This window comes from Paralichthys olivaceus, chromosome 14, assembly GCF_024713975.1.
Source record: "Paralichthys olivaceus isolate ysfri-2021 chromosome 14, ASM2471397v2, whole genome shotgun sequence".
Lineage (NCBI taxonomy): Eukaryota > Metazoa > Chordata > Actinopteri > Pleuronectiformes > Paralichthyidae > Paralichthys > Paralichthys olivaceus.
In genome coordinates, this window is record NC_091106.1 from 24,729,208 (window position 1) to 24,750,053 (window position 20,846).

At 43.3% G+C, this 20,846-nt stretch overlaps 3 protein-coding genes across 9 annotated transcripts; 2 read left to right on the top strand and 1 right to left on the bottom strand.

Annotated features, from left to right (window-relative positions):
- Nucleotides 1–6,670: 6,670 nt before the first annotated feature.
- dlk2 (delta-like 2 homolog (Drosophila)) lies at nucleotides 6,671–11,344 on the top strand. Of its 2 annotated transcripts, XM_069538734.1 has the most exons (7): nucleotides 6,671–6,813; nucleotides 7,160–7,262; nucleotides 7,754–7,888; nucleotides 8,847–8,904; nucleotides 9,003–9,133; nucleotides 9,347–9,488; nucleotides 9,740–11,344. In XM_069538734.1, exons 2-7 carry the CDS (start codon nucleotides 7,181–7,183, stop codon nucleotides 10,479–10,481), a joined length of 1,290 nt encoding a protein of 429 aa, XP_069394835.1. In that variant the 5' UTR covers nucleotides 6,671–6,813; nucleotides 7,160–7,180; the 3' UTR covers nucleotides 10,482–11,344. The 2 variants fall into 2 exon arrangements, with proteins under 2 accessions (XP_069394835.1, XP_019965919.2); XM_020110360.2 differs by lacking the exon at nucleotides 7,754–7,888.
- A 1,299-nt stretch (nucleotides 11,345–12,643) lies between these two features.
- On the bottom strand, nucleotides 12,644–18,444 carry lrrc73 (leucine rich repeat containing 73). Of its 4 annotated transcripts, none has more exons than XM_069538735.1 (8): nucleotides 18,305–18,443; nucleotides 17,108–17,225; nucleotides 16,347–16,658; nucleotides 15,995–16,155; nucleotides 15,522–15,644; nucleotides 14,964–15,064; nucleotides 14,544–14,784; nucleotides 12,644–13,311 (listed from the first exon to the last, which is right to left on the bottom strand). In XM_069538735.1, exons 1-8 carry the CDS (start codon nucleotides 18,420–18,422, stop codon nucleotides 13,241–13,243), a joined length of 1,245 nt encoding a protein of 414 aa, XP_069394836.1. In that variant the 5' UTR covers nucleotides 18,423–18,443; the 3' UTR covers nucleotides 12,644–13,240. The 4 variants fall into 4 exon arrangements, with proteins under 4 accessions (XP_069394836.1, XP_069394837.1, XP_069394839.1 ...); XM_069538736.1 differs by having other exon boundaries at nucleotides 17,061–17,293; nucleotides 18,305–18,437; XM_069538738.1 differs by having other exon boundaries at nucleotides 17,061–17,225; nucleotides 18,305–18,334.
- On the top strand, nucleotides 18,128–20,672 carry mea1 (male-enhanced antigen 1). Of its 3 annotated transcripts, none has more exons than XM_020110361.2 (4): nucleotides 18,128–18,313; nucleotides 19,266–19,578; nucleotides 19,677–19,785; nucleotides 19,945–20,672. In XM_020110361.2, the coding sequence occupies exons 2-4, from the start codon at nucleotides 19,282–19,284 to the stop codon at nucleotides 20,124–20,126; spliced, it is 588 nt and encodes a 195-aa protein (XP_019965920.2). In that variant the 5' UTR covers nucleotides 18,128–18,313; nucleotides 19,266–19,281; the 3' UTR covers nucleotides 20,127–20,672. The 3 variants fall into 3 exon arrangements, with proteins under 3 accessions (XP_019965920.2, XP_019965921.2, XP_069394844.1); XM_020110362.2 differs by having other exon boundaries at nucleotides 18,131–18,279; XM_069538743.1 differs by having other exon boundaries at nucleotides 18,169–18,481.
- The last annotated feature ends 174 nt before the right edge of the window (nucleotides 20,673–20,846 follow it).

Here is a 20,846-nt window from a genome sequence, read left to right on the forward strand (position 1 = left end):
AGAACCACAGAGAACACACTCACACACCTATACCGATCAATATGTATGAATAAAAGCTTCAGCTACAGACTCATTCAACCCCGCTGCTCTAAGGAACAATACAGGAAATCGTTCCTCCCAACAGCAATAAGACTCTACAACTCATCTACCTCTGTCAGAGCCACCATCACAGAACAACACTAATTCTACCTGTCACCTTCGCACTGTGTACACTGTACAACATTCTATTTACATATTCATAGTATGTATAGTATATTATCTATTGTATGTATATCGCATATAGTCAAGTATTTATATGCATATATTATACCTATACTATATATCATATTATATCGTATCTTGTGTATGTATATATATTTATACATGTGTACATATTATATATTGCAGTTATGTACATATGCACACCTTGCACAGGCTAAATATTTCTATGTGTATATTATTATTATTATTATTATTATATACTGTTGCTGCCATTAATACTGTATACTGTTATTTTATTATATACTGTTGTTATACTGGTATTGGGTATATATATATATTATTGTTATTATATATTATTATTATTATGTATTATATTATATACTATATATACTGTACTATTATTACACACTGTTTAGTAACAATAACATTACCATCATATCATCAGTACTATTACCATCATCTTGCCACTGCACCTTGTGTTTTTTAAGTGCCCTTGTCCTATTCCATGTTTTAATTATTTTTTTTTTCTACCTACACTATCTTATTCTATTGTATTTTTATTGTATCCAAATACCAAACTGCTATGACGACCTAATTTCCCTTTGGGGCTGAATAAAGTAATCTTTCTATCTTTCTATCTTTCTATCTTTCTATCTGTCTATCTAAATGACAATATCAGCTGATCTGACACTGATCAATACTGAACCACTAGAACCTCTTAACCTTAGGTTCTAGTGGTTCTTTGAATTCAGTGGTCCATAAAGTTCAATGGTCCTTTAGGTTCTAGTGGTCCTTAAGGTTCTAGTGGTCCTTAAAGTTATTGTGGTCCTTTAGGTTCCGATGGTCCTTAAAGTTCTAGTGGACCTTAAAATTCCGAGGTCCTTGAAGTTTAGTGGTCCTTAAAGTTCTAGTGGTCTCCAGCACAGAGACAGTCTTAAAGTTACTATTGACATTCTAATAGCTTCAGATGTTTGTGTCTATCCTCGTCCTGTTAGATTTAAGTGCAGCATTCAACACTTTTGATCATCACATTTTATTACAGAGACTAGAACAGTTCATTGCACTAAAGGAACCACCCTAAACTGGTTTAAATCCTATTTATCAGATGGATTCCAACTTGTACAAATGAATGATGAGTCATCTGTCACGGTGTTCCTCAGGGTTCTGCGCCTGGCCCAATTTCATTCTGATTATATATGCTTCCACTTGAAAAATTATCAGGGCACACTCGATACATTTTCACTGCTATGTGGACAACACCCTGTTATACTTGTCAATAAAACCAGAACAGTGTCATCAATGAACTAAACTTAATGTTTAAAGGACATAAAAACCTGGATGAGCTGTAATTTAGTCTTATTAAACTCAGATAAAACAGAGGTTCTAATACTATACATGTCTCCTCATCTTCTACCATCAGTAACTCCACAGTTCATGTGTCTGCTCCTTCATCTCTATCAGACATGTTCTCATGTACAAATACTTTAACATGAAGTTACAAAATGTTTCTTCTGATGTAGTGAATCTGTTGTTGTGTTGATGTCTTCAGTTCATCAGCATCTATTGTCCTCGTGTCCTGGAGACGGATCCTCACATGTGACTCTGAGCTTCAGTTACTGCTCAGAAAGTGTCTCTGTAGTTTGACTCTTGTTGAGTGAAGGACAGAGGACGTTGCTGCTTGATGACATCGATGAGACAAACTGAATCTGAGACAAACTGAATATGAGACAGATAAGCTGTGATGGATTGATTGAAACTTGTATGATGAGAGCCGCTATGTAAACACACCCCAACAACATTCTTTGGCAGCTGATGCAAAATGGCTCAACAGCACCAACTATTGGAAACAGTAAGACATCCCTCCGGTTCAAACATCATAAGCCTTTCCTGAAATGTTCACAGCCGACTCAAGACCTCTGAATTGAATCGTGAGACAAAATCAGCAACATTCTCCAGGATGCAGGAACACACACGTCCTTTACGTGGACTCCTATGTGCTTCTTAGTGGACCTCAGTGCAGTCATATAATGTTATTTATATATAAACCATTTACTCTATATACAGTCTGATGTCTTTGTATATAATGTTATTTATATATTGAGTCAGAAGTGATGTGAGCTGTGAGTATGAATTTAATAAACATTATTAACACACCCTCCACTGGGCCATACTATGTGAGGGAGGGTGTAAACTGAGTGGGGGGGGGGGGTTATAAATGAGCAGCAGCTCACACTGTGACAGTTAAAGAACACAGGAGGAAACTGAAGGTAAGAATAGTTCTGTCATTTATCAGGAAAAAAAAAAAACTAGTTAACTACAGATTTTTACGTAGTTGCTACTGAAGTATCAGTAACTGTAACTGTAATAACTACATGTAATCATAATAATCATAATAATAATGCATTATTAGTAATAATACACTATTATTATCTCACTTGTCCTGGTTCAAACTTCACTCAAGTCAATGTTATTTGTACAATGCTCAATCATAATAAAAAGACTTAACATATTAATGTTAAGGCCTTTAAAACCATACAGAAGCCAACACACACAATGAGCAGCTCTGATGACTGAGAGAGAAAAAACTCTTTAACTGGAAGAACCAGTGTCAATGTGGAGAGAGAGAGAGACAGAGCGAGAGAGAGAAAGAAGGAGAGAGAGAGAGAAGGAGAGAGAGACAGAGCGAGAAAAGGAGAGAGAGTAGCAACAGCAACTAGATCATCTGCAAAACTTCTGTGACAGTTAATCTAGAAAAGACGAAAATTATGGTCCAGAAACGACCCAGATGTCAGGGAAACCCAAACAAGTTCTTACTGGGCTTCGCTGACATTGAATACACACATAACTACACATATTTAGGACTCAAAATTAGCTCTACAGGAAATTTTAATCTGGCCGTTAATGATCTGAGAGACAAGGGAAGAAGAGCTTTTTACGCCATAAAAAATTCTTCAATCATTGATATACCCGTTAGAATCTGGCTCAAAATATTCCACTCTATAATTGAATCTATTTCACTGTATGGTAGTGAAGTATGGGGCCCTCTTATAAATCAAGACTTTGATAAATGGGACAAACACCCAATCGAAAGCCTGCATACTGAGATTTGTAAGAGCATTCTCAGAGTCCAGAGGAACATCCCCAACAATGGATGTCGAGCTGAATTAGGACAATTTCCCCTTTTAATTCGGATCTAAAAAAGAGCCATCAAATTCTACCAACACCTCAGAGCCAGCGAGCCCAGCTCCTACCACTACAAAGCCCTGCAATGCCAAGAGGAGAGCAAAGACAGGAGTCCCCTCAGCCAGCTGGTCCACTGGCTCAGCTCCAACAGCACAGGGCACCAAGACCGTCCTTACACAATCCGGCCCCACCAAATTATAACTAAAGAAAAAGACAATTACATCAACTATTGGACATCTGCAACCAAAACCCAAAGCAAACTCCAATGCTATTTGTCCCTAAACAGAAAATACTCCATGGCAGATTATCTGAGCTCTGTCACCGACCCCAGACTGAGGAATACGTTGACTATGTCCAGACTCAGCAACCACAGCCTGGCCTGAGAGAGAGGCCGGCACAGACAGACGTGGCTGTGTCGGCTGTGTCTGTAATAATTACCTCTGTATGATACACACCTTTTTTTTAAATTGATGTATAGTTTGGTTTTATTAATGTATAGTATAGTTTTGGTTGATGTATGATTTGTTGTTTTGCTGATGTAATGCATTGTTTTATATTGTTTTGTTGTAACGCTTTGGCAATGTTGTGGTGCACAGTAATGCAAATAAAGCTCACTGAATTGAATTGAATTGAATTGAGAGAGAGACAGAGCGAGAGAGAGAAACAGACAGAGAGAAGTGCTCAGTGGATGATGGGAATTCTCCCAACAGTTTAGACCTATAGCAGCATAACTAAAGGATGTTTCAGGACATGATCAAGAACCATAGGCTTTATCAAAGAGGAAGGTTTTAAATCTTAAATGTAGAGATGCATTTTGGACCAACTTTTCACAGACTTCCTGTGACGTCCTGATGATAAACAGTTAATCTAGTCTAGAGAACAAATGGACGAGTTTCTCATCATCCTTCTGAGACAGGATGTTTCTAATGTTCTTAATATTGTGCAGGTGGAAGAAAGCTGTCCTGGAGACTTGTTCTATGTGTTGGTCAAATGTCCTGGTCCAACATAACTCAAGGTTCCTCACAGTGGAGCTGGAGGACAAACTGACACCAAGGTGACTCTGTTCAGACAGTGATTCTCTGAGATGCTGAGGGTGAATTACAACGACCTCAGTCTGAATTTAGAAGTAAGAAGTTCTGGCTCATCCAGGCCTTGATGTTCTTGAGACGTTCCTGAAGTTGAACTAAGTGATTAGATTCATCAGGCTTCATAGAAATGTACAGCTGGGTGTCATCTGCGTAACAATGGAAGTGTCTGTGGTGCTTTCTCATGATGTTGCCTAAGGGAGCATGTATAAGGTGAAGAGTATCGGTCCAAGGACAGAACCTTGTGGAACTCCATGACTAACTTGCATGTGCATGGGGGGGGGGTCATTGTTGACATTAACAAATTGAAATCTATCTGATAAATTTGATTGAAACCAGTCTGAAGTTCCTCTGATCCCTTCATGTTGTTCTAGTCTCAGTGATCTTATGATCTATGGTGTCAAACGCTGCACTAAGATCCAACAGGACGAGGACAGAGACAAGTCCATCATCTGAGGGCATGAAAAGGTCATTAGTGACTTTTAACAGCTGTTTCTGTGCTGTGATGGATTCTACATCCTGACTGAAAGTTTTCCAACAAACCGTTTCTATCTGAGTCGTCACACAGCTGGTTAGCAACAGCTTTCTCTAGGAGCTCAAACCTCTGGATCAGGCTTTTTATCAGAGGTTTAATTACAGCTACTTTAAAAGCTTGAGGTACGTAGCTGGTTAACAAAGACATGTTCATCTGATTTAATATGGAACTGTCAATCAGGGGTAAACTTCCTTAAAAAGTCCAGTTGGGACAGAGTCTAAAAGACAAAAGCTGCATACAGCTGCTAAAAGCAGGGCGAACCGCTGGTAAAACATCTGTGATTGTGTAAATGTGTTTTTATAGTAAAACTGTTCTTTCTCCATCACCCCTACCGGTCCTGGCAGAGGCCGTCCACACCGAGCCTGGTTCTGCCGGAGGTTTCTTCCACCTGGGAGTTTTTCCTCCCCGCTGTTGCTCATGCTTGCTCGATGTGGAACAAGTTGGATTTTGTGTTTTAAGATCTTGAACTTTTGTGCAGCACCCTGAGACAAGTGTTTGTTGTGATACCGTGCTATATAAATACATTTCATTAAAATTTGAATTTGATGAACAGGATGTGATGTCATTTACATGTATTCTAGTTCTCTCCCCCGCTTTCCACCCATCTCTCCTTTCCTCCCCCCTTACTTTTCTTTCCTCACCCCAACCGGTCGAGGCAGATGACCGCCCACATTGAGCCTGGTTCTGCCAGAGGTTTCTCCCTGTTAATGAGGGAGTTTTTCCTCTCCACAGTCGCCTGTGCTTGCTCATTGTGGGAACTGTTGGGTTTCTCTATGTTAATATTGTTTTAAGGTCTTGACCTTTAAATGTAAAGTGCCTTGAGATAATGTAAATTATGAATTGGCGCTATATAAATAAAATTGAATTTAATTGAATAGTTGTGTGTCTGACAGTTTTAGTCTTTCAGGTGAAACCCTGGTGGTCTCTGAAGACCCTTGTCCTTCTCAGAGACTCTAAGAACATGACGTCATGGTTGATAGGAAGTAATGTTCAGTGGGTGGAGATTTTATACTGTTTCATCTCTTATCTCCAAGTTAACCTGGAGAAGGTTAGCTGTTCAGCATAAGTTACCATGGTGATTAACCCCGATAACAAAGGGAATGAGCTTGACTCACTCACACACACACTCACTCACACACACACTCACGCACACAGTCACACACACACTCACACACTCACTCACTCACACACACACACTCACGCACTCACACACACACTCACCCACACACTCACGCACTCACTCACACACTCACGCACACACTCACACACTCACTCACGCACACACTCACACACTCACTCACGCACACACTCACGCACACACTCACGCACACACTCACACACACACTCACACACACACTCAGTAATGCAGACATCTCAGTTCTTGTTTTGATGTTTGTTGTAATCTCTGGAAAAATGATCCTGCCGTTATTTCCAGCTGCCTGTCAGTCGAGTGTGTGGGCAGAGCCACCTTTGTTGCTACAGCAACAGGCTGCTACGAGCAGGAATAAGAAAAAGACAGAGACAAAGAGAGACAGACAGAGACAGACAGGGACAAAGACAGACAGACAGACACAGACAGAGAAGACAGATCTAATGAAACAAACCAGATCTGAAGAGAAAACCTGCAGACACATGCAAGGGAATAGAAAGCTTCAGCAGGAAGTGGCAGGTGGGAACAGGAAGCTGGAAAAATATCTGTCTGTCTGTCTGTCCACATCACATGGTCCAGGACCAGCTGCTCAGACTGATGAGTCCCACATGTGAGGGTCCACATCTGTTAGCCTAGCTTAGCACAAAGACTGGACGCAGGTGGGAACTTTTAGCCTAGCATAGCATAAAGATTATAAGCAGGGACGTTTGAGTCTCTGTAGTTTTGAGTCTCTGTAGTTTCAGTCTCTGGTGGTTTTATGTCTCTGGTGGTTTTGAGTCTCTGTTGCCTTAGTCTCTGTAGTTTTGAGTCTCTGGTTAACGTGTCGTTGCTTGGCGGTGACCTGAGGTCAGGGTGTGAGTGAACGGCGCCTGTAAACAGCTGATCTGGTCTTGGTGCTCTGATGCTGGACCAGATCTGATTTATGTCCGTCACAGTTGCTTCGGAGCTTTGATGTGACGACGTCTCATCTTTCACTGACTCCGAGTATCGTCTCTTCTGTTTCAGGTCATTGTCTCTGCAGTTGACATGTCTGCGGTCAGAGCTGCGTCCGTCCTGCTGAGTGTCTGCGTCCTCATGATCCTCGTTGTTCTGCCCTGCAGTGCTCAAGGTAGGTCACATGATGAAAGGTTTACTGCTCCTGAAGGAATCAAACCTCAATTTAAAAACTGCTGATATAAGGTTTGAACTGTAGATATGAACATGTTTTAAATTAGAATAAACTGTTCAACATGAAATTTGTAACTAATGATTAATGTTCGTCATCCTGTTTTTAATAAGTTCAATAATATGAATCAGTTTGAACATCGTGATTTGATACGTATGAGGTCATACGTATAGTTCATTGTTTCTATTCAAAAGAAACAAAGTGAACAACAATGAAACGTTTCAATTGGCTGATTTAATCCTCTTGGATCATTTTATTTGTATAGAGCAAAATCATAATATAAATTATCTCAAGGCACTTTAAATTAATAATGTGTGTGCAAAGACGACAGCGATGGTACGTATGAGTCGTCACTCAGTGAATGATGGTCACTCATTGTTCTCGTCCCAGCTGTCAGATTAACCGTCGCCCGCCTCATCTCATATAACACTTAGCACCTCCCAGCTGTCGCCCAGGTCATGTGACACCAGGAGAACTCTGCTGCGGCCCTCGAGGAGGACGAGTCTGTTGTCTCTGTGAAAACAAACCTCCATCATTCCAGCTGACACCCGATCTACTGCCGCTCCGAGGTCAGGGGTCAAAGTTCATGGTCTGTGATCTAAACATGTAGCAACTCTTCCTGTGTCTGACCAGGAAACAAAGTGTTGAGTTCAGGTGCAGCTGGGAAATCAGAAGGTGATGTGATACGCAGGACATCTTGTCAACCCAGGATTTCTGGATAAAGATCGTGACATCAGAATCGACACCCTCACACACTGACTGTTACATCACAACTCTTATGTTATTGACTTTATTGTCCACTTGAGCAAATTTGTCTCCACAGCCAGTTTAGTACAGATCAACACAAAGAGGCAGATTTCGACTCAGGTAGGAAACATAAACCGTCCTGTATGTACATGTCACAACCACAGAGGAAGTTTCATTTGTGCTGCTGTGGCAAACAAAGCTCCTGCTGAACTGGGCTCTACTCCTTTTATCCACCTGAGTCTGGACGGCAGGAATATGGTGGCTGAGGGTGTGGTTGGTGTCACGTGCGATAGTGAGTGATCAGCGTGTGATGGCTCAATCGTTCATGATGGCTGATGATTGTAGAAGTTGGAGATGGAGCTGGAGCTGAACAGCAGGATGTGTTAAACTATAGTTTTACAAAGGAGCAGGAGGAGTTGAGGGCATCAGAACATTTACAGATGTTGTTGCTGGGAGACACACAGGTGTCTCTGTTGAAACGCCATGTGGGTCAGCCACGGTCGGAGGTCAGAGGTTCAAAGTTGATGATCCACAAGAGAAGGTGAATTTGTCGTGACATCAGACGACAGCATCTCTGTGAAGTCGCAGTCGATGGATCAAACAGGAAGTCTGACTGTGAGCGGTTTTCCATTGTACATTTTTCAACGGGACATCAGAGACAAACTGGTGTCATTAATTGGTTCAGACACGTCACATGTATCATAAACAGGAAGCAGCATAGGGATCGGTTATGCTTCTGATCTATTATTTATTATTTATCTATTACTGATCTTCCAACAGGAAGTGACTGCAGCTGCAACATCACCAACAGCCACTGTGACGAGTCCAGAGTCTGCAGGTGAGATGTCCATCAGTCAATCACTGATCAATAACATTAGTGCTGATCAATAACTGCTGATCCCACATGTTGTTCCCTGTGATCATGTGTCCATCCAGGTGTGACCCAGGCTGGGATGGTGAGCGCTGTGACCACTGTGTGCCGATGCCTGGTTGCGTGCACGGCTTGTGTCAACAGCCGTGGCAGTGCAGCTGTGAGCCGGGCTGGGGGGGGCGCTTCTGTGACAAAGGTCAGAGGTCACCTGAATTTCATTTCAGATATTTTCTTTTTTAGATTTTTTGTAATGTTGCTGTCAAATGTCCTCACATTTGTTGTTTTCATATAAACACTGCCCTCTAGTGTTAATGGCCTCCGGTTTCATCTGTTCGATAATTAAATTAAATATCATTGCCTTGACAACATGGTGGACAGTGTTTGATCAAATGATGAATCGCTGTTTCAGACCTGTTCTTTTGTGCTGAGCAGCCGTGTGAGAACGGAGCGACCTGCGTGATGGAGGACAGCGGTGACTTCATCTGTCTGTGTCCTGAAGGTTACCACGGCAACAACTGTCACCTGAAGATAGGACCATGTCACCAGAAGAGGTTGGATGATTTCAAGATCAATATATCTGATCAGATCATTATTGATCAAATATAATTCAGAATAACTTGTCAAATTCTAGATGAAGCCAAGTGAACCAAATCACCACGTTTGATGTTTCTGTCGCTCAAACACTCTTGACTGTGGTTCCGCATGCTCAGGATGAAGTGTAGTTTCACCATCAGGTCACAGAACTCCCATCATCCTCAGCTGTATAAGTCCAGATGATGTTATTCTCTGTTGTCACCTTCAGGTCTCCGTGTAAAAATGGTGGTCTGTGTGAAGACGCTGACGGTTTCGCAGCAGAGTTGACATGTCGCTGTCTGGCCGGCTTCCAGGGACCCCACTGTGAGACCAATGTGGATGACTGTCTGATGAAGCCATGCGGTAACGGCGCCACCTGTTTGGACGGCATCAATCGCTTCTCGTGCCTCTGCCCCTCTGGCTTTACTGGACGCTTCTGCACCATCAACCTGAACGACTGTGCCAGTCAACCCTGCCTCAACGCAGGCCGCTGCCTCGACCGCACCAGAGGCTTCCACTGCGTCTGCCAGCCCAGTTTCACCGGAGCCACCTGCGAGAAGGTGCTAAGGAGCCGTGATGCCCTCAAGGCTGGCTGGACAACGCTGGGGTGGGAGGGGCCAGGAGGAGGTGAGGTTAGGAACCACAGGACAAGCAGTAACAGTAGTCGTCAAGACGACCAGCTGTTTAAGGTGACAGTGAGTGAGCGAGGTGCCGTTGGCCTATCAGAGATCCAGCTCATCATCCTGTTGATGCTGGCAGCACTGACGCTGGGCTTGGTGGTGCTGACTGCCGCCCTGGTACTGCAGGGTCAGTGTGGGGACTGTGGCCACGCCCCTTGCTGGTCACTGACTTCATCATCATCAGAACAGAAGAGCAGACGCCAAGTGCAGCAAGACGAACAGAGCGGTCACATCAGATTTCTAAATACTGCAGAACCGCAGAAGAAGAAACTCAACACTGAGGTTGTGTAGATGAGGAGGCATTCAAAAGAGAGAGAGGACATATCTCTCCCTCGTGTGGGAACTACAGAGTCAAAGGTCAGACGTCATCTGCATCAGGTTCAGGTCTAATTCTCCCAGGATGCACCTCTGCTAATATCCAAATCCTCTGTGACATCATCACCTTTAAACCTAAAAAGTTCTATTTATAATAATACTACATTACCCATGAGCCTCAGCTGCTGTGTAGGAGGTTGGTCACGTGCAAAACGTTCAACCAGCCAATCAGTGTCGAGCTGCCACCGTTAAGAAGGTGGAACTTCCAAATATGGTTGAGGGAGTGGTGGGGGGGTTGAGGTCAGAGTTGTGACGGCCCCTCGTCAAATCACCGGGACGTTATTCAGACTTCATGTCAGTGTTAAATGGTGACGATTGATTTCTGATGATTTGTTTTTTTTTTCATGTTTTATTTTGTGCTTATTTGATTTTTTCACTTTTTTTGTTTTTCACTAATGAAAAAGATCAAATGTGATTTAATAAATGATCTGATGATGATGTCATCATCTCAGGTTAACTGCTCTCTGGATTAATACAGCTCCACCTGCAGGTGTGAACATGCAGTAACACACTGAAGCTCAGACTGTGTGCTAAGTGTGTGCAAATCATGCTAACCAGGGACGTGCCCAGACATTTTGGGGGGCAGGGGCTCAAGTGAGAAAAGGGCACTGTTTTAAAACAAAAAGTTGAATGTAGTAGAACATCTCCGACTTTCTTTACAATTTAATGTATTACCCTTACACTCACGCAATTGTTAAAAACAGTTCACAAAGTATATAACTGCACATGGCTGCTTTTTCATCCGTTAATATTAGTTAATAAATTCAGTCAAACATGAACTTTCTTTTTATTTACAGTGTTTATTAACGTGTTGATGTCTCTTTGATTATTAGCCATGATGATGACATCATCAGCATATGCTGACAGTTTAAAGGGATCCTGCAGCCATCTGCATCAGGTCATCAGGCATAGCCAATGGCTAAAGAGTAAAGCATGCCTCAAAGAGAGCAGCCCTGTTGGACCCCCTCTGAGCACTGAGGGGAGCACTCAGATCTCCATTGATTTTCAGAACACTCATTATGTCACTATAGAGAACCTTGATCTTGGTTGTGAACAACGGGCTGAAACCAAAACATCTCAGGTCTGCCAAAGATACTGATGCTCAACCCGGTCAAAAGCCTTTTCCTGGTCTATCGAAATCAGACCAGTGTCAAAGGCCAGTGAGCTATAGACCTCCAAAACATACAGATTTAAAGTGACACGGTCACTTATCAGCCTGCCGGGAACACAGTAAGTCCAGTGTGGACTACAGACGCCATCACCTCTCTCAGTCTGGTGGCCAAGAACTTGGACAGAATCTTATAGTCTGAGCAGCACAGGGAAACTGGACCCAACAATTATACCACCTGAGTCTCCAGGTCCTTCTCCAGATCTGGTTAAATCTCTTGTGACATTATGATTGAACTGTCACAGACGTTTTATCTGAGACTTTCCAAAGTCCCGCTGTTGGACATTGGCAAACTTAGATTTAGTTTTCCTGTGATTGCACATGAAGTTTTTTTAAGTTTCTCTAAAAGCCTTGTCCTGCAGGGTGGTATTAAAATGCCAATAGTACTTACATCCTGTCCACCCTGTTGGTTGGTGCATAAACATTAATAAATACTAACGTCATGTTTTCGAACTGTGTTTTGATCCTCAGTAAACCTTGATCATTTCTTTCACCTCATTGGTGGAAGGTGGAAAACTCCTGGAGAACACAACCCCCACTCTTCCACTACATCTGGAGCCGTGGCTCAGAATAACCTCCCCATTCCATCCTCTCCTCCAGTCACTCTGATTTTCATCATCACTGTGTGTTTCCTGAATCAACATCACAGTAATCTTCTTTAATCACCATTAATTCTTAAAGTTCCATCAATTGGAACAAAGTGGCTCTTTTCAAATCGTCTCTGGCTCCGTTCAGGTTTAAAGTGCCAACATGGAATTCACACGAGAGACTTAGCATCCCATCGTGAAACCTGAGGTACTCACGTGCAGCTCGTCCATCTCTGGTGAACCTGTCGACCGCTGTGCGAAGTGAAATCAGTGGGAATTCAAATCTGTTGAGTCCGACACTAAAAGATGAATCTGAGTCAAAGTTTCTTACGAAGCTGTAAACAGTTTTATTATTGTGACGTTGTTGAGCAGCAGAACAAACAGAAGATACATTCATCAGAAACATTCGGTTTCTGTTTACCTGCAGAAACTCCAGTTGACAAAATCTTCATCAAAGACACCGATGAGCATTGTCGTCCTTTTGACTTTAAACAGTCAAACTTCATATTTAAGTTCAGTCAGCTGTTTAGGTCACATCCTGAAGGTTCAGGCTCTGCATGGACTACATTTCCCATCAGCCCTGAGAGCAAATACCTGTTCTCCACTAGGAGGAGCTGGAGAGAGACAGATGACTCAGACAACAGATGGTCGGAGGATTTTTTAGCCTGAGCTCCCGCAGGTAGCATTTGTGGGCGGAGCCTGATCACAGGTGAAGTCATTTGATGCATTGAGTTTTGGTGCCGCTGCTCGTCTACGTACAGGTGCTACATCAAACCATGCAGTGGCATGTGATTGGCTGCTAGTGATCATATGATCTGACAACCCGGAGAAGTGCAGTGCAGAAACAAACATTCAAACCCCAAAACTACAAACAAATCAAACCAAGTGAAAACAGGAAGTGGGTGTGTCTGTGGGAGGGGTCACATCTCAGTCTCGTCCAATAAGCTCTCACCTAAACCTGATGTCAGGAGGACCATCTCCGGGCTGGAGTCTGTGGGTTAAAGAATGACACATTTAGAGCTTCACGCCAACAAGTCTGATGTCATCAAGACCAACAAACCACACCTCCTGGTCATGTCACTTCATGTCCATTCATTTTTTAATCTTTACAACTGCAATTTATTCCCTTTAGACAGTAAACTGTTCTCCAATTTCGAGACTTCCTGCTAATATAAGCAAAGCTAAACTGGTGTTAGCTCCCTAATTGCTGAGCTTTTCCTTTAAGTTAAATCAATTCTGAACTTAAATATGTTGTTTAAATGAATGATAGGTGTGTAACCTGCTCTGGAACCAGGACTACGACCAGAACCTGGACGAGAATTGGGTAGAACCACAGAGAAAGAGAAGATATTAAAATGGAGCCTGAATTAATTTTCCTTTAAATATTCTTTTTTTTTTTTTAAAGAACCACATAGAATCAGATTTAACCAGATCCACACTCACTATAGAAAACCCAAAACCTCTAACTGTCACAACAAACCAGAACCTTGAAAACACCAGACAGATTGTATCCTGGATCAGTCAAAATAAATCAGGTTCATTAGGAGGGAACCAGAGTAACACTAGACCAACTGGGACTGACCAAGACTGACATGAGCATAAGTTTTGTCTCAGTTCAGACTCTGCCTCCTTCAGACTGATGGCGCCACAGCGGCACAATTAGACCGACATTTCAAACATTTCTTCAAATGCGTCTTTCAGTTCAGGAACGAAGGATCCACCAGATGGATCCTTCTCAGGCCGAATTGTCCCAGGATTCATTGCGCACCAGTGGCAATGCAACAGTAAGTAAATCCTCCTCGGACCAGAAATGTCTCAGTTTGACCTTTACGGACTCCAAAGGAGGTGGACCCTGAATTGAGGCAAAAGTACAGAATCGGTTTGACTAAAACTAGAACACTCATACATGAGGAGACACTAATGAGGAAAAAAGACGGAGCTGAGCTGCCAAGCAAAGACTGCCGGACACTTTCAATTAAATTTCCTTAGATTTTATGTTGGTGCCCGTTTAATAAATTAAACAATGTTAAAAAGTGAGTGATTTGTCTCTGGCTGCTGTGAAGACCCCTGGTGGATGTTGCAAATACTGAAAAATCATAATAGGTCTCCTTTAATAGCAGGTGTGTACGGGGCCTGTGGGACCAGTATGGAGGGTAAACTGGGACTGGAAGTGAGAACAGTCAGCAGGGGACAGTGTGGAGCGGGGGAGTGTTCAGCCCTTACTGCTGTGGGGGAGCCAGGTGGGGGGCTGGTACTTGTCTCTGATTGGTTGGTACTTGTCTCTGATTGACATCAGGGCACTGCTTGGGTTGGCGCCTATTACGAAGGGCGGGGCCTCTCTGTCATCGTCTCCCTCAGAGAGGAGGTCGCAGATCTGCTGCTGCAGCTCCGCACTGATGTCGTTCTCTGCCAGAACCAGAACCCGCAGGCAGGTTGGGTAGTTCTCCACCATGTCGAGGAAAACCTGGATCAAGAGACGCATGGGGGTTCAAACATCAACCAAACTTTATTTATAAAGAACTACAAACAGAGGGGGGAGGTGTCAAGGTCAGTGTCTCCCCCTGCTTGACAACACAGCAACAACACAGACCTGACAGAGTGAGATGTCAACTAACAACAGAAGAAGAGCTGTGATTGGTCAACCTGTGCTGATTGGTTGGTCAGTCCGGTTCCCTCCAGGTCCAACACCTCCAGGGTTCTGCTGGACGCCACAGCAACTGCCAACATCCCAGCGATCTGATCACCTAGAGACAGAACCAGGACCATTAGAAACAGTACCATCAAAACCAGGACCAAAGACCTGGTGCTGAGGCTGCTCATCAATAACCTGATTGATGAATTAATGGGAAGTGGATAGATAATAAACAGGAAGAGGAGAAATAAACAGGAGGTGGATATATACAAAAACGGGGAGTGTATTGAAAATTCACAGGAAGTGGATGATTAATAAACAGGAAGTGGATAGATGATAAACAACCTGATGGCGCAAAAGGGTTCCTGGTCTCTCTTTCCTCTCTCTCTCCTCTCCCTTCTTTTCCACCCATCTCTCCTCCCCATTTTTTCCTGCTCAACCCAACCGGTCGAGGCAGATGATTCCGTTTAAGTTGATTGATGAACAGGAAGTGGATAGATAATGAACAGGAAGTGGATAAATAATTTACAGGAAGTGGATAAATAATGAACAGGACGTTGATTGATTACCCAGCAGGTTGTAGTCCAGGTTGAGTACTCGGAGCTGAGAGCTGTGAGCCACAGCAATGCTGAGTCGAGCCCAGCCTTTGGAACTGATTCCTGGGTTAGCGCTGAGGGTCAATTCCCTCAGGCCTACACACACACACACACACACACACACACACACACACACACACACACACACACACACACACACACACACACACACACACACAGGGGTTTGGTTATTTGCTCTGGAGCTTTCACTCCTATCAAATGCTCATCCTCTTGTGAAATGTCCGCCTGTTGCTGTGGGTTCTTTCAATTTTATTCAGGAGGTTACTTTAGAGTTATTAGCTGGTTGCCAAGGTGATCCAAAATGAGGACAATGCAACTGCAACTTTGGTTGCATTCTTAGTTCAGTGAGGTCACTGTGTTATGAGGTAGAGTTTCCATTGGTTGCTAAGATGTTGTGGGAGATGGTACCAGGTGGTGTTTGTTACCTGACTTTGCTCCATCAGGGGGCAGCATCCCGCAGATCAGACCCAGCGCCTCATCTCCTAGCATGCAGTCTCCTAGATCCAAACAGACCAGGGCCGGGTGGGTCGACAGCGCCGAGTTCAGGGTCACCAGGCCAGCATCCAAGAGCGGGCTGCCATGGAGACTGGGGGGAGACAAAGTCAAACCAATTACATGGTCCCCCGTGGACGAATCGTCACAGTTCAGATGAACTTGACCTGGAGGAGGAAGTCAGCGAGGTCACCTGGACCATGACGATTGGTCATCACTTGGTCTTGTATTAACAGCCACTGAGATGAGTCGGAGCATTTGATTGGTCCCTGCTAGTCTACTCACAACAGGGTCTGCAGGGATCGGTTGGTGCTCATGGCATCAGCTAGGTGTCGGGTTCTGCTGATGCTGGAGACCACACCCAGATTAAGGTTGAGCTGAGCGAGAGAGCGTGACTCAGCAACGCTGCGACAGATTCGTCCAAAGTCACGATCGGAGAGCTGGCAGCCTCGGATGGACAGTAGACGCACGCTGTCCTCCTTCAGACTCTCGCAGATGTCCTGAACCTCGGCCGCCGATAGTTGCTCCCCTGTGATCTGGATGGAGGCTGGCAGCATCCTGGATGGGGACCAGGAGCAACAGGAGCAGCGGGGGAACCTGCAGGAACATGGAGATCAAACTGTTGGCTTTAATAATTTATTCTCTATTGAACTATTATTGGCAGCTGATACATGATCAATGATCTTTTACCACAGATGATTGACAGACTGATGTGTCAACAATGAATGGAAGAGATCAATCATTGATGTTTTCTCACTGCCATCAATAATTCTAGCTCCTATTATAAAATAATCACTGAGTGATGGTTTATTGATCGGTGCTGATCAGCTTCAGATGATTAACTTGAAATATTTAATGATCGATATTGAAAATGTATCAGTTCAACAATAGGCAGAGTTGCTCAACAATCAATCAATTAATAGTATTTATGAGCAGCTGATGAATGATTAGTAATAAACTCAGACTCTGATTGGTTAAGCTGTGAGCTGATCAATGAACCTGATAAATGATCGATCAGCTGACGAGGGAAGGATCGGGACTCTCACGCAATGATGTCATCACTCGCTGCAGACCACGCGCCGGTTCTGATAGACCGCGACGTCACAGTCGATCGATCCGGTATCGATTGATCAGCTTCGATGTGCGGGGTGAGAGCGGCCGAGGCTGCGTCCGTCGGTCAGTGAGTCCCAGAGAGAGAAGGAACACAGGAGGTCTCACTCTGAGCGGATACACTGAGACCAAACATCATGTTTCATTTTAAAATAAAAGACATTATCATATTCAAATGAAAAACAATCATCTCACATGTCTCTGAAAAACTTTGATTTTATGATGACGTCACATGTAAAATATTACACCATTTATAGTTTTAAGTAAAATAAAGTTTAACGGAGAAATAAATTAATATATTGTTATTTCATATAAGCACAAACTGTGAAAATTGATTCAGTGTTTTAATTCACTAATTTTTTCACAAAACTTTTATTCTATTAACTTCATTTTTTAAAATTTAACTTCATTCACATATGAACCTAAACTGATCAGAGTGATACCTCTTCCTCACACACAATCTTTACGGGTGTGACGTCGTACCCCCCAGAGCCTCCTCCTTTGTTGGTGACGTAACGTGGATAAAAGGGGGATTGTAAGAGTATCAATGATCGATATCTATTATTGATTAGTGATCAGGAGCTGATCGATCAGCTGATCAGACACATCGAAGCGATCACTTGCTGACACTTCCGCAAAATAATGGTCCTACCGGAACGATGAAGAGGAACACACACAGATCAATAAACCAGTTATTACGTCATATATTCACATACAGAATAAACATTACTGAGAGTCAAGTTTTAATGATTTAATTTAATTTAACATTTCTTTTGGAAATTGTTTTAATCATTAAATGTGTTTGATTATTTATGATCAAATCAATGTGGTGATAATTCATATTTAATCCAAATTATTTTCCATGTGTTTTCTATTTAAGCCGTCACATAAAAATACATACGTTTCCTAATATTTGGTTGTTAATAAAGTTGTTATTTTTTAAAAATGCGTCTGACGTAAGTTTCGTTGCGGCGTCGTGACACACCCGGAAGCGCCTGATCCGCAGCTGCCGCAAGCAGCGGCTAACAGCTAACACTTGCAGCTCCGAGCAGAGAGACGGAGACAGACAGACAGACGGAGACAGGCGGACAGACAGAGAGACAGACAGGTGAGCACCTGGACGTGTCGCTCACCTGGAGAAGGTTTGTAGCTGTGACGTGAATAAAAAACAGGAAGAGAAAGTTTAATTGCCGGAAACGCAGCAGCAGTTAGCCGCTCCAGATGCTCCAGGGAACACTGCAGTGTTAGCATGTTAGCTGATCAGCGTCTCTATGACCTCTGACCTTTACACTAGGTCCGCTTCTCCTCAGGTATTCGACCAATCAGAGGCCTTCATTAATGATAATCTGACAGCTGCTTGATTGATTGATGCAGGTGACGTCTACAGATCAAAATCTGTTTCTGTGCAAAACAAGCTAAACACACGTTGCTATAGAAATGACACATTGATTATTGGATGAATCACTGATCGTCAGTGAACAGCTGATGTATTGATGATGGAGATCATAATTATGATTCGTTTGTTTACGTTGAAGAATCTGCAGGTGTGAACAGGTAGAAACAGGAAGTACGATGATGATGAGTGGAGGAGGAAGTAAAAGATCCAAACTTCAGAGCAGCTAACATGCTAATATCATGCTAACAGTATGTGATCATTGACCATAGATCCTGGTGATGGTGTCAGTTGATCGTGGACCATGATCACAACCAGACTTCTTGATACACAACATGTCTCCTCATCTTCTAGTAAATCTGTTGTTGTGTTGATGTCTTCAGTTCATCAGCATCTATTGTCCTCGTGTCCTGGAGACGGATCCTCACATGTGACTCTGAGCTTCAGTTACTGCTCAGAAAGTGTCTCTGTAGTTTGACTCTTGATGAGTTCAGGACAGAGGACATTGCTGCTTGTTGACATCGATGAGATAAACTGAATCTGAGACAAATCAAATGTGATCGATTGATTTAAGACATTATTAAGAGTTAATTAGTTATTGATCAGTTCATGTGACAGATTGTTTTAGGTTGTAGGACAAGCTCCCTACCTATAGAGGGCAGAACAGGACATACATTCTGACTCTGGGCTGCCCCCTGCAGGTTTCTTTGTCTGTGGATGGAAGTGTGGAGCTCCGCCATGGGACCGGAGAGAGTCTTACCGAGCTCTGAGGACGAGCTGGGAGAAAATGAACGTACAGCTGATGGAACGCTACCACTTCCGTCGCCGGGAGCCGTGTGGAGTGGGGGCCAGGGAGGGGGTGAGGAGGAGGAGGGGGAAGAGTTGGAGTTGGATGGCGAGGGGGAGACAGAGGGAGGTTATTATTACCAACCTCTGAACCAGGATCCTGAGAGCGTGCACGCCACAGAGGACGAGGAGCCTTCAACTGCTGAGCAGCTGCAGCAGAGAATCGAGGTGAGGTCCACACTACAGTAAAAGTACTCCGTTACCTGTATCAAGTATCAATATTGTGTAATTATCTCTATTACAAGTAAACGTACCATCTCCTCCAGGTGATGGGCCTCCACCTTCCTGAAGCTCCGCCCCCTGAAAGTGATGAGGAGGATGACCCGGAGGGGGCGGCGGCTTTGAGGAGCCGAGCCTCCATCCCCATGGATGAAGGTCTGTCGTCCATGAGTCCTCTACTCTCTTACTGTCATTACTGTGGTTACTACGACAACTGTTGTCAGTCATTAAGGATGGAAACATTTGTCTGGTTTTGCTCATTTAAATGAAGTTTTTTAAATGAAAACAAATGACATCACTTCCTGATCTCCACAGACCACGTGGAGCTGGTGAAGAGGACGATGGCAGCGGTGGCATTGCCGTCACTCGCCGTGCCGGCGTGGGCCCAGGAAATCTCCGACGACCAGTGGTTGGACATGGTCCAACACACACTGCAGAGCCGGCAGAACGCCGGCGCCCTGCACCTCAGCCACCATGACAACTTCAACGGGCCCTGAAAGCACCGCAACCATTACTGGGATGCTGAAGTTACTGCATGAACGTCACAATAAAACTTTATTGTCGTCATACTTAGTGACGAACATGGGGGAGGGGCTGGGGTTACACTACACCAATTTTATCATTAAGTAATTGATCAATTGATTGAATTGAATTCTTCAGATGAAATTCTTGCATCAGCTGAGAATCAAACTGATGAGTTGATTGATCAGAGACGAGGACCAATAATGTAAACGTATTGAACAGGAAGTTTCCACTGTCATGTTTTCAGAATAAATGTTATTAACTGATTAATAAAATCAATGACTTTATAGATTTCAAACAATAAACACTGAGGAAATCATCTGCTATATATCAGCTGATCAAACCTCGTGTTTTTTTGTGACAGAACGTTTCGGACAGGAAATGCTGTGATGTCACTGGTTGTCCTGACAATAGTTGCAAACGTTTTTTCGTTTTGGAAAAAGTCAAACATTTTTCATTATTTTGTGTTTATAAATCAAATTATTGATCCATTAATTAAATGTTCGATTTTTAGGGTAAAATCTCATTCTTATTTTTATTACAATTCTCAATGTGTATTTGTGTGCTTGTACATAGTGTGTGTGTACATGAGTGTGCTTGTGCATAGTGTGTATATGAGTGTGCTTGCACATAGTGTGTATGTGTGTGTACATGAGTGTGTTTGTGCATAGTGTGTATATGAGTGTGCTTGCACA

Excerpts from the sequence above, each read along its gene's own strand:
- dlk2 (XM_069538734.1), top strand. The coding sequence starts at position 7,181 with ATGTCTGCGGTCAGAGCTGCGTCCGTCCTGCTGAGTGTCTGCGTCCTC. Across the intron at positions 7,263-7,753 it reads TCTGCCCTGCAGTGCTCAAG|CACCTCCCAGCTGTCGCCCA; the intron begins GTAGGTCACATG and ends TATAACACTTAG. Across the intron at positions 9,134-9,346 it reads GGGGCGCTTCTGTGACAAAG|ACCTGTTCTTTTGTGCTGAG; the intron begins GTCAGAGGTCAC and ends TCGCTGTTTCAG.
- lrrc73 (XM_069538735.1), bottom strand. The coding sequence starts at position 18,422 with ATGCTAACACTGCAGTGTTCCCTGGAGCATCTGGAGCGGCTAACTGCT. Across the intron at positions 16,659-17,107 it reads GCGAGTGATGACATCATTGC|GTTCCCCCGCTGCTCCTGTT; the intron begins GTGAGAGTCCCG and ends ATGTTCCTGCAG. Across the intron at positions 15,645-15,994 it reads CCCTGATGGAGCAAAGTCAG|GCCTGAGGGAATTGACCCTC; the intron begins GTAACAAACACC and ends GTGTGTGTGTAG.
- mea1 (XM_020110361.2), top strand. The coding sequence starts at position 19,282 with ATGGAAGTGTGGAGCTCCGCCATGGGACCGGAGAGAGTCTTACCGAGC. Across the intron at positions 19,579-19,676 it reads AGCTGCAGCAGAGAATCGAG|GTGATGGGCCTCCACCTTCC; the intron begins GTGAGGTCCACA and ends CATCTCCTCCAG. Across the intron at positions 19,786-19,944 it reads CTCCATCCCCATGGATGAAG|ACCACGTGGAGCTGGTGAAG; the intron begins GTCTGTCGTCCA and ends TGATCTCCACAG.